The 13,292-nt window shown below is 35.5% G+C and overlaps 1 protein-coding gene across 1 annotated transcript in view; it reads left to right on the plus strand.

Annotated features, from left to right (window-relative positions):
* The window catches only part of cdh23 (cadherin-related 23), a 373,711-nt gene that overhangs the window by 170,301 nt on the left and 190,118 nt on the right, over positions 1–13,292 (plus strand). Inside the window, exon 10 of the mRNA XM_065296107.1 lies at positions 2,012–2,124. Within this exon, the coding sequence (XP_065152179.1) occupies positions 2,012–2,124 (113 nt within the window). The remainder of the gene's footprint in view (positions 1–2,011; positions 2,125–13,292) is intronic.

Raw genomic sequence — 13,292 nt, forward strand, 5'->3', positions numbered from 1 at the left:
TCCTCGTTCAACACACTTGTAAACACTGGGGCAGAGTTTCGCGTTCGTCCTCTGTGACCTCTTGACATCATGACGTATTGCGTGGGGTCACGCTGGCGCATCACGACCGGATCTAGACGAAAAGTTGTGGTTTAAAAGAGCATTTTTTTTTTCTTGTCAAAAATGACAATCGTTTTGCTAGATAAGACCCTTATTTATCGTTTGGGATCGTTTATAGTCCCTTATATCGTTTATATAGGATTTTTCTTTTAAGAAAATGGACTATTCCTTTAAAGGTCCCGTTCTTTCTGTGATTTTGAGGATTTGATTGTGTTTACAGAGTACAATATAACATTTGTTCATGTTTCACGTGTAAAAAAAAACATGGTATTTTACACACAATTTACTTCTCTGTATAGCGCTGTTTATTTTCTAATATTTAAAAAATAAATAAGCAAACATTAATTAGTTTATGCATAACTAATGCAGTTTTACTTTGAAAGGTAATTGTTGTAAAAAATAATAATTTTGCCAAATTATTTAAAAATTTCCTTTTATTCACTTTAATTTCTTGCATTTAATTTCAATTAACATTTTTATAATGTACAAATTAAACATTGAAAATGTTTAATTAGAAATATGAACATCTGCGTCAATTAGGGCTGTGACAGTGGTGGCACCAATTCACCATGTGCATGCGCGTATGTGCGCGCGCACATTAATGCATATATGTCTTAAATATAATGCATACATATATTTTGAAACATAAAAATGTAAACGAGGATCAAAACTAAGTTTCTTAAGAAACATGTGGGTGCTTGTCACAACGTCAAGTAATGCTTAGGTTACTTAGCAACACCAGATGCTCTGGAGAGCCCAAACGCTTTGAGAGGAGGAAAGTGGCCCGGTCACGTTTTCCGGGTGGTTTTAGATGCGAAATGTAAAGGAAATGTGAAGCAACTGAGCATATGTGCTTGGCCATTTTGGTGGGTGCTCGAGCCGAGCCCCAGACCACCCACGGGATCAGCACCTACCGTAATTCCTCAAATAAAAGCCGTTATTCAAATAAACACCGGGTCTCTGATGTTGGCCCTGTCTGTATTTGATGGTCAAAAATGAGATCAAATCAGCAGTATTTGGTGTCATGATGAAACTATTACTTGTTTTCTTATTCATATTTAGTGTCTTTTGTGTTGTTATTGTTTTGGCGCGAGGTGAAAGTTAATAAAACTATACTTATATAATGTTACTATTGCTTTCCCATTTAATCTTAACGCGATACGAGCACTCGATTATTATCAGACTTTGTTCTTGTTAGTACTATATAAAACTGTTTTTTATAAGTGTCAGAGAGATGTTTTTTGCATGCTGCTTATAAATATATCAGTGGTGATATCTCATAACGTGTTTTAGTCACGTCACGATAAAATAAATGTTCAATGTCCACATTTAAAAGCTGCGGTGCTTACCTGCGGTTCCACTGTGTTTTCGCGTTCTGAGGAGAGACATCGCTCCAGAAAAAAATTGTTTACATTCGTCTTTCCAAGTGTTAATCGTTCACACGATGTGACAAGACATTACTCCTATTAAGTTTATTGTAACATCCAAGAGCGCTGATCTTTGACGGAATAATAACTTCCGATTGGGATAGACTGATTCAAGAGCTAGTGAACTAATGAGACACACGGAGAGTGTTTAAAAACAGCGCGTCTGTGTGTGTGCGCGTGCAGTTTTTCCAGTCAGAGATGAACCTGTATCACTAATACTAAAATGACCAGCAGGTGGCGTAATGATACAAAATGGTGAAGCTGTTACTGTGCCGTTATCAGTAGAATATCGCACGCCTCTTAGCCAATCAGATTCAAGAACCAGAAAGAACTGTTGTATAATATATATATATATATATAAAATACTACATGTATATAGTCTTATCCAAAGTGACAGGCACTGTTGCTAATGCAATGCTCTGCCAACTGAGTTACAGGTTAAATAAATGGTTAAATGATCTTGTCTTTTTCATTCTGTTCATCAGGGAACACCAACAGCATGTTTGCATTGGATTACATCAGTGGATCTCTCACTGTTAGCGGACAACTGGATCGGGAAAACCCGCTTTACTCATCTGGATTCACTATTACAGTAAAGGTGCGACTCAAACCTCTTTCATTTCCCCAAAGTCTGTTTGAGCCTTAATCATTTGTTCGATTCTGAGCTCCTAGTAGGGTTGGGAATCAATCAGTTTCATTTTTGAAAATGACTGAAACCAAATAATTTTAATGGTTGATGGTTTTTTAACATCTACATTTTTCAACCGAATGACATAATGAAATACTCTGACAGCATTTCCAGCATTGCTCATGAATTTTGCCGTATGTATTGTACAACTTTTCACACTGTGTGCTATTTATACGCATTTCGAGGGTTGTGTTTTTCTTAACCATTAAGTTTAGTTGTTGGATGGCGTGTCCCTTCCTTGGCTCTTAAAATATTTATTTATAGTCCCATTGAGATATAAAATCTCCTGGCCAAAATGGCACAAAAAGTTACACAAAAAATGATTATAGACACATCAAACAATCAATGCATACATAGAATCTATACATTTTAAAAATATGCAAGTTCCTTTTAATTTAGTCCATATAAGATTTTTTAGAGTGTATACATTCGATCAGTTTTAGTCTTTTTATCAGTCAATGTGTTTTTTAAGGATTGCACCGCTTTACCAAATGAGCTACAGGAACATTAATGCAAGTCATTACTTTGGGTTGATATTATAACAATGAAGAGTACATTTATGCATTTAGCAGATGCTTTCATTCAGAGCACTGTATACTTAGTTGAAGATAATTACAATATGTTTCTAAAATATGTCATTTTCCAGCCCATTCTCATTAAATGCGTATAAATAGCACGCAGTGTGAAGTCTTGCAAAAAATACCAATTTCGCTTTCATATGATTCGCCAATTCTTCCCGTTCAAATAATACGCTTAACATGTCATTTTTTATGTATTAGTTTCTTTTTTCAGTTTTTTAAACTATTGTTGTTGCTTGGTTTTGGGGTTAGAACAATTTTTTGTTACATAAAATGACATCCTAATCCAATCCCTAATTCTAACCCCAACTCCAAGCGAAAAAATCTGTTGAAAAATAGACAAAAACATGAATAAACCTATATATTAAATTACATCCTGAACAAATCTCAAATGCACATAAAATTAGAATTTTGCCGTATGTATTGTACAACTTTTTACACTGTGTGCTATTTATACGCATTTCGAGGGTTGTGTTTTTCTTAACCATTAAGTTTAGTTGTTGGATGGCGTGTCCCTTCCTTGGCTCTTAAAACATTTATTTATAGTCCCATTGAGATATAAAATCTCCTGGCCAAAATGGCACAAAAAGTTACACATAAAATGATTATAGACACATCAAACAATCAATGCATAAATACAATCTATACATTTTAAAAATATGCAAGTTCCTTTTAATTTAGTCCATATAAGATTTTTAAAAATGTTTATGACAAGAATTCATAAACTTGCACATGTTTAAGATTAAACTCTACAAATGCATTACTAAATTAGTAGTAAAATCTCAGACTTATGTCAAGATGAATCCCATCAGGTTTTCAGTGCCGGAGTTTTGTTTCACCTCTGTGCTGTACTGTACAACATTGGGATTTTTGCCAAATGGGGTATTGATTTTTAGAGTAGATGTTTGCAGAGTTTGACTGTAATTTATCGAGCCATTTATTCACATTGAACACATAAGGATCAGTGTGTGAAGAGATCTCACTGACCCAAGAGCTTTAAATTCATCTTTAAATGCCTATTACATAAACATGCGTAACTAGGGCCGGATTAAAACTAATAAAACGTGATTTGTGCTCATATGCTATTAAGTATTATAAAGACATGAATTATTCAAATGCTTTATCAATGCAGAACATTAACTGAAATTATGCTGGAATTGAATTAATTTATATGCTTTTATTAATAATACACTTCAACATTGAAAATAAAGCTGTGTTTAACACAGGTTCAGTCTAATCATTGGAAGCGTTCAGGGTTACAGCTACAGATGTTTATTTAGTGTTTCATTAGCTAAACAATACATGTGTTATACAGCTACAGTACTCTGTGATGTGTATTGTTGTAAAATAAGATGCAAAAAACGCTTTAATTGGCTCCAAAGTTCCCTAATTTACCTATTTGAATGCAGTGGTTACCAACGAGTGGGTATTGAAGAGAAACGCTTCCCATTTCAGTTGCAGTTGATGTCACAGACAAGCATGCCTTTAAAGAAGTTGCGCCATAGGCGGCCATGTTTGTAACGCCTCACGTGACTCCTCTCTTAGATAATCATTCATCTTTATCGATTGATGATTGGTTCATTTTAACTGAAAGTTGGTCATAATGAGCATTGCATTGTCGCCTATTCATAGTAATAGCAATGTCATATCTCTATTTTATTTCCAATATTTTTAGTATTATGGCCTAAAAAATTTGTAGATAAAAGTTGACAGATGCCATGTTAGATGTGGACATTGAAGTTTTAGCACTTTGAAACTTTGACCCAAACTGCATCAAATTAAACTCTGTATTTACTGGTTTTATTTGTATGTCAATGTTTCCTTTTTTTTTTTTTGCGTTATAATAATATTAGATTTTTTTCTGTAATTACACAATTATGGAATTAAGAAAAACAATGCAGAGTAACTGGATGCACAATTGTCTTACTATAGTATGTTGTGTGTGAGGGTACAAACTCAATCCTGCAAAACCAGGAGTGAACCACTGACTTAACAGTCTGTTAAATATCAAGGGGTCTCATTCATGAAACTCGAGCATAACAAATTTTTGTGTAAATCCTTCGTAAAGTCCTTTTGGCGTACATTTTCGGATTCATGAAAATGTTCGTATTTTCCAAATGTTAGTTGGTACGAAAGAAATCTACACCTGCTCCCAGCCACGCGTAAATGGTGCGTTTAACATCCGAACGTTTTGCTCATCAAGAAGGCTGTATTTTAATTCACCGTAATCATGTACATATTACACAGCATTTTGTCAAAAATATTATACAGTAATTATATACGTTTTTTCTTTTAACTTAAGCTCCAGTAAAAGCATCTGCAAACGGAACACTTTAATCAAATACATTATTGATTTCAATAGGGCTGGGCAAACGAAATTGTTAAGGAAATTGTTTCCTATAAAATGGCCAAAATCAGGCATAACACATTTACGATGGCTAATATATAGATTTGGCAGAGCGCTGCGCAAAAAGCGTATTTTCAGAGACGCGCAGACTTACTTGCCGAGAATGGTTAATGAGTTGTTTCAGGCTACCCAGACCAGTTCTTTTGTGAAAAGTTAAATCTGCTCAAATGTAAACTGCTTGTGTATTTTCTCTAAAATTATATTTTTTTATTTTTGAATAAGATTTTTATGAAGTTAACTAATTCGTTTTTTGCAGTCAAGTTTCAGTTCGATTAACAGATGAAATTTCATTAACAGCATCTGTAATGTGCTGCCAAGCTTCCTTTTTTTTAGGACCTGAGACACCACTATGTATGCTTGAAAATAAAATTTGACTTTTTGAATTAACTTTTGATAATAAAACTTCAATTTCTGCATCTGATAAATTTTTATTTTTCATTTGCTTTTAAGAAGACATGTTGAAATCCTTCGTTTGGTGTCATAATATGATGCCCATATATAGTTGTCAGTCGGATTTAATGGGCAGTATTTATGGTAATTTAGAATAAGCGTGCACGCGCGTCCCATGTACGATTGATAGGAATTCATTAACACATACACACATTTAACTATCAAATCTGACGTTTACGAAGTATTTGTGAATCAGGAGGAGAGTTTTCGGGAAGGTCTGTTTACGTGCAAATCACTCACATATTTACTCATATATTTACGAATGTTTCATGAATGAGACCCATTAAATATTAAAGTTCATGAATGTTATTAGGGTTCCTGCAGCTCAAATAATTGAGCATTGCATTAGCAATGCATAGGCTGTGGGTTCGATACCCAGGGAACATACGTATAACAAAACATAGGCATTAAATGCTCTGTAAGTCACTTTAAATTAAAGCCTCTGCTAAATGCATAAATTTAATATAATACATTTTTTTGTAGGGATGAGTACAGGGGCGAGTAGGGATGATACTTGGTGTGTAGTCTGTAGTCTTTTTGTATTTGCTGTTGTTTTTGTTGTGCGATGGCTGTTCTTCAGCCTGTGGGAATGAGGGACAGGAAGTGTGTGTATCATGTCATCGTTATCCGTGTGCCCCGCTGACAGTTCCAGGGCCAAACGCCGGAGGAGTGCGCGTGTGTTTTTATGTCCCTATAGACCTGAGCGATGGAAAATACTTTATTTCTGCTTCTCCATCTCACTTTAGCAAAGGACTTTACTTCTTTCTTTCTTTCTTTCTTTCTTTCATACACATACTCATTTGTCGCCTCTTGAGGGTAAATAAGGATACAGTGGAAAAAATTTGAACAATAACTTGTAAAATAAAATAAATCAAATTAAAGCCTGAATTATAGTTTGTTGTTTTTACGGGGACGGACGCGCATGGTTAAATGCACAGTTTTGATTGGAACAGTTTTGATACTGTCACATGGATATTTCTTACAGTTAATTTACCCTTCGCTAAGCCCCGCCTTCCTTAGTTACTGTTGCCACGCCTGACAAGCTTTCGGGTCTGGCAAGTCTTTTACAGTATGTGTCAAACATTCCCAAGGACATAATTAGTAATTTTTGGCAAACCGGTGAGATATCAGAGAAAGCATGACAAATGATGGCGGAAAAATTGAAAGAGTGTCAGAAATGGGCTCCGTGGGATGCCAACCATATAATGTTTATGATGCCGACCGTCTAGGGGTACATAATAATCAGATCCAATTTAAGCATTGAATGCATAAAAAAAATAAACATTACGAATGCCACTAGGGGGCGAACTCCGACAGTCGGGTACGAATGTAGTGTACAATGCAAAGGCGGTTTAGCCTATATATCTTTACAATATTAAAAGGGAAAAGTGAAGTGCAATTTTAGTCATTAGGAGAACACTGGCTATATGTTGTGAATACTTGAAATGTAACAATTTATGAACTAATGAACAAAAGAACTTTAAGAGTTCTGCATAACAGTGTTACATGTTTTGATTATTTACTTGCACTTTTTGTGCAATGTTAATAGTTGAACTATTAAAATTTGGTTTGTGCAATGATAAACTGGAATTGTTTTTTTTTTAAAATAAAAGAAAATATGAGTTTTAAAAAGGCAAAATACTGGATAGAAGAAGTGTGCATCTTTTTTGAAAATGCATGTTTTTTTATTTATGACCTGTAACAAAAAGTAACTAAAAAAACAACATAAGTTCTAATTTATATATATTATATATATATAAATAGGCCAAAGTAATAAAAAATATAAAAAGGGTAAAAATAGGGGTTAAAAATTAGCCCACATCATATTTACAATTTTAAAATTTGTCCCTCGAAGAAGAGTAGTTGAAGACCCCTGATGTATGGCATCATGTAGCACAGAGTCTATAGTATTTACATGTAAATGTTTACTGTTATTAGTCTCTCTTTCGCTGAATGTGTGTAATATTATATATATTCCCATCCTGACAGATTCAATAAAACATGTTTTAGATTCTTCTGTTCGGTTTGCCGTTATAAACCACATATATAGTTTCTAAATTGAAATCAATGTTTGCCTCAAAAATTGCATCTCAAAACAAAGCAATAGCAAGAAACCATCCAAACTATTCATAAGTTATAGATTTTCATTATCTGTTTCTCCTTCTCCACTCTCTGCCTTTTCTATTTTACCCCATCTTTTTACTTTTTCTATCTCTCTCTCTCATTGGTGGCAATATTGATTTTGAGTGGAAAGTAATAAAACTAATTTCTCAACTTCACAGAGCTTGGATAAGCCCAAGTACATTTGACTGGAGGTCAGTGCATTCATTTTAGGACGCGATAGGCAACAGGGTGTTAAACGACGCGATTCAATGATTAACCTGACCTGCGGCGTCGGTCCACCTCCATCCCCAATTCATCCTGCATCCCTCCGTCACAAAACACTATTATTCCTTTTCATTTTTCTCTGTTTCCGACTCGCACAAAAAGAGTAAGAGAGAGAGAGAAAGAAAGTGAGAGTGAACAATTGTTTCCCGTCGATAAGACTTGTTCATCCTAAATCTTATTGTCTGGGTCCGCCGTGCTCCGGCGGCCTCTGTGTGCCCCCACTTACTGCAGACCTGTGGGATTTCTCCCAGAATCTTCCCCTTTGATTTAATAAAGAGGCAGCAATGAACAAATGGAAGAGATTGAGGTCTAAACGTTAACGCGACTTACTGTCACTCTTCCTTTATTATCACATCTGTCTTTTCTCTCGTTTCTTGTCTCCTACTTGTGGGAACCAAGAAAACAGGTGCTTTTTCCTAACCGGCTTTAATTCTTTTCATACAAATAGATTTGAATGATTTTCATGAGATTCTGTTAAAAGCCACAGTTATGGACCTTGTCCAAAGTTAACTTGCTATCTGTATTTGTTTATCGGTCTAGGGGGCGTTTCCCAAAACCATCGTTAGCCGACTACTGTCGTAGTTTTGTCATTACTGACAAAGTTTAAAGATTTGGTGTTTCAAGAAACCATCATTCAAACGAATATTCGCTAGCTGCATCCCAAACTTGTGTGGATTGAACGACAGCTCTTCACCTGCGGTTAGAAGCATAGTTCCTTGTTATTATAATAATTATGTAGACTTGCGTTGATCGTGCTTTTGAACAAAATAATGTTCATAAAAGGCCTCTTGTAGCCATTTTGAGGAGTTTTTTTTGTTGCATGTGAAAGTACTCTGTTTCTGGACCTAGATATTGGCATAGTCAAAATACACACGTACTGTATATGTATATATAAATATATATACATTTTATTTTTCTTTCTTCATTGCTTTACTAGTTTTGTCACTAGTGTTTTTCATTTTGCTTGGGAACCACGATTTTTGCATGAAAATAAACACCTGGGGCCTCATTTATAAAACTTTGCATAGATTCCATCCTTAAAGTGTGCGTACGCACATATGGCAGAATTTGCGTACGCACAGAAGTTTTCAGATTTATAAAACCATGCGTACTCCAGAAACTGCGCAAAATTCCATTCATTAATCCCAGTGAGCGGAAGACCGTGCATCCCGCCCCCATCTCCTCCCCAAAATAACCATATATGGAGCGTACAACCCCTAGTTTTGCTGGGCATAATGTGGTCTGCATATCAATTTAATATGGATTGACGTTACAAAACGCAAGGAAAATATTGTTGCTGTCCGATTGAAACCTGCATTTCCAAAAACCGCTACTTACCCATACAGCAAAAAAAAAAAAAAAAAAATATATATATATATATATATATATATCGCATATATGTCGCATTTTAAGAAAAACTTTGTTATAAACCTGTAAACAAAAAGGTTAAAATTAAATAGTTTCAACTTAAAAAATATACTTTATAAAATTAACTTATTTAGCATATATTTAAAATATACTTTTGGCCAGAAAAATACATTTTTTGCCTTATGAGTTTTTATGAAATTATAAAAACACTGTTTAAACAGTGGCATTGTCAAAGTTGATACTGGTTTCACATATGGACAGACAGGTGAGAGCATCCGTACGGTGCGCACTTATTTACGGCAAGTTTATTTTTTATAAATCCCGATATGTGCATGGAAAATTGCGTACGCATATTTCTACAGTATGCCCATTTTGTGCCTACGCAACGTTTATACATCAGGCCCCTGGATTGGATATACTCTTCTTTTGTCGTTGACTTTACACCTTCACCGCCGGTACACCCTAACAGTTAATTTTTGTAATGGACCGTCTCTGTTGTAGCTTGCACAGTTTGTTGCTTTGGATACAATCACCTGCAAAATGCATAAATATAAATGTCTATAATACAGCTGAAGGGCTTTACCAAAGCATGTGTCTTTCATGGAGTTTAGGATGTTTCTTTTCTTGAGTGTTTTTGCAAGCTAAAGGTATTTTCTAACAATTTAATTAGTTTTCAATAAGAGTTTAAACCTACCAGCTCAGTTTAACACATTTTACCATCCATTAAAATCCATTCCTGAAAATTCTTCAGATGTTTGTCCACAATAAGTGCTACAGAAATGCTAAACTCATTGCCTGCTAAATTAAATTGCTTGCAAAACTCGTGTTGAACAAATTAAATATCTCCATTGCTATTCTGTAAATTATACTTCCACTCATTTTAATTCAATTCTCTGTGGACAGAATTGAAAATGAGCCAGTTTTCCAAAAACAAGCTGTGTATCGGCTTCTTACAAAACAGGCTCATTGGAAGTACATACCTCCACATTTCTGTATAACTTGAAATACGTTGCATCTGGTACAATTTTGCTCCATCTTTTGTGTCCACTAGAGGCATTGGAGGCGCTTGTTTTTTCTCTGTTTTGATGTGGGTTTAATAAAGGTTATAGTGCAGACAATTCTGAACTTTATTGGCATGTATTCTTTGATTAATGGTTGTGTGACTGTGGTGGAAAAACATCTGGGGCTCTATCTTGCACCCAGCGCAATTGACTTTGTCCGTGACGCATGTATCATTCGTATTTTGCCCCGGCGCACAGCGGGTTTTTCCCGTCACAGAAGCACGTCGGCAAACTAGGGAATGAACTTGCGCTCCCTGGGTGGTTCAGCGCAAAAAAGAGGCGTGTTCCGGCGCAAACCATCCCTGATGCTATTTTGCAGTTTCAAAAAACAATTGCGCCACTGACCAGAAAAAAAAAAGTTTAAAGTCAGTGGCGCGTTGTTCATTATGCTATTTTAAGGGCGCATGCTTGACCATAATGTATAGGGTGCACAACGCGCATACACTTTGCTTATCTAATCTACACAGATGCAACAGTTATTTTTGCAAATCATAAATTGTTACACTTAAAAATATTAATACACGAGATAAGGGGAATCATAGTGGTGAGCATTGTGGTGATAGTTTTTATTTATTCTCATGCAAATAACGATTAAAATATTTTCATAACTTTGTTGTGTGGCTGTATTACGTTTATTTTATGTAAATAATAATTAAAATGTTTTCATAAGAAACCTTAATGTATATGAACTTGATTTGTAAGAGTACTTTGGGGTTGGACCTTGCTTGCGTTTCTTGGGTCCGATTTCAAAGCCCCCACCCCTTTCAGCGGTGAGGGTGGACGCAGCGATGTCCTCTGCTGGCGTCAAGTCCTGAGGCAGATCCACCTCCCGTTACACGGCGTGCCCGATTTATGCTGGCAAGCGTGGGATTCCCCCGTACAAGGACGTCGGTCTCCTCGGCTGTGAACCGCTCCTGGCGTGCGCCTGGTAAATCCGTCATAATAATAGCAACCCGCCATGGAACTTGCGCCCTTGCGTTTAAAGGGAATGTTGGCTAGCGTTCTGATTGGTTTATTTGACGTTACGCCCAAACCACACCTATGAATAATGAACCTACTTCAGACCAACCCCTTATTGATTTGCGCCCGGTGCAAGAGTTATTTCTCACGCCGGGAAAATAGCAACAGCGCCCAAGATCCGCCCACAAACTCACTTGCGCGTTGCGCTTCGCACTTGCGTTTCAGATCGTTAAAATAGGGCCCCTGGTGTCTTTACTCTCAGGAATGATTGTGTTTGGCCGGGGTATGTCAAGAACTTGGAAACTTTATGGGCAACCTATCAAATTGACAGTAATAAATAATGAACTCTTTCCGCGCCATTGTCAAGTTATTTCGTCAAAAACAATGGCGGGGGAAAAAGTTAAAATACATTTGTATGATTTAGTTGGCTGCTTTTAATTACAATTTTAACCATAAGGAGTGCGTAAGTTTGCTTAGGAAGTGCCACGTGTTTAACGCTATCTCATGGCAATTTGTACATATTTTAAGAGGTGGCTTATTCGTACGACCACATTCATAAATTTTTTATTGTATCCTTGATTTGCTTTTGCCTCTGTGACGTTGGAGTTAGGGGTGGGGTTTAGTTTTTAATGATAATCATACATTTTTGTAAGATTGACTTCGTATGATTTAATATGAATTAGCCAACTTGTAAAATGTACGAATTTTGATGTATCGTACTAGTTGCTTTTGCCCCCATGACGTTGGGGTTATGGGTGTGGTTTCATTTTTTATGATAATCGTATGTTTTTGTATGATTGACTTTTTACTAATTAATACAAATTAGCCAACTCGTAAAATATGTACGAATTCAGTTGTATCGTACTATTTGCTTTTGCCCATATGAAATTGGGGTTAGGGGTGGAATTGTGGTTGTTTTTATGATAATCGTATGTTTTTATACAATTTACTTTGTACGAATTAATACGAATTAGCCAACTCATAAAATCTACGAATTCTGTTGTATCGTACGATTTGCTTTTGCCCTTATGGCATTGGGGTTAGTGGTGGGGTTTTGTTGTTTTTTAATGATAATTGTAAGTTTTTATCCAAATCACTTCGCACAAATTAATAGGTATTAGCCATCTCATAAAATATGTACGAATTCTGTTGTATCGTACAATTTGCTTTTGCCCATATGACGTTGGGGTTAGTGGTGGAATTTTATTAGTTTTTATGATAATCGTATGTTTTTATACAATTTACTTTGTACGAATTAAAACAAATTAGCCAACTCATAAAATGTACGAATTCTGTTGTATCGTACAATTTGCTTTTGCCCTTATGACATTGGGGTTAGTGGTGGGGTTTTGTTGTTTTTTATGATAATTGTAAGTTTTTATCCAATTCACTTCGCACAAATTAATACGTATTAGCCATTTCATAAAATATATACGAATTCTGTTGTATCGTACGATTTGCTTTTGCCCATATGACGTTGGGGTTAGTGGTGGAATTTTATTTGTTTTTATGATAATCGTATGTTTTTATACAATTTACTTCGTACGAATTAAAACAAATTAGCCAAATCATAAAATGTACGAATTCTGTTGTATCGCACAATTTGCTTTTGCCCTTATGACATTGGGGTTAGTGGTGGGGTTTTGTTGTTTTTTATGATAATTGTAAGTTTTTATCCAATTCACTTCGCACAAATTAATACGTATTAGCCATTTCATAAAATATATACGAATTCTGTTGTATCGTACGATTTGCTTTTGCCCATATGACGTTGGGGTTAGGAGTGTTGTTTTTTTATGATAATCGTATGTTTTATACAATTCACTTCTTATGAATTAATACGAATTCTGTTGTATCGTACGATTT

This window comes from Paramisgurnus dabryanus, chromosome 20 (assembly GCF_030506205.2).
Source record: "Paramisgurnus dabryanus chromosome 20, PD_genome_1.1, whole genome shotgun sequence".
Taxonomy (NCBI): domain Eukaryota; kingdom Metazoa; phylum Chordata; class Actinopteri; order Cypriniformes; family Cobitidae; genus Paramisgurnus; species Paramisgurnus dabryanus.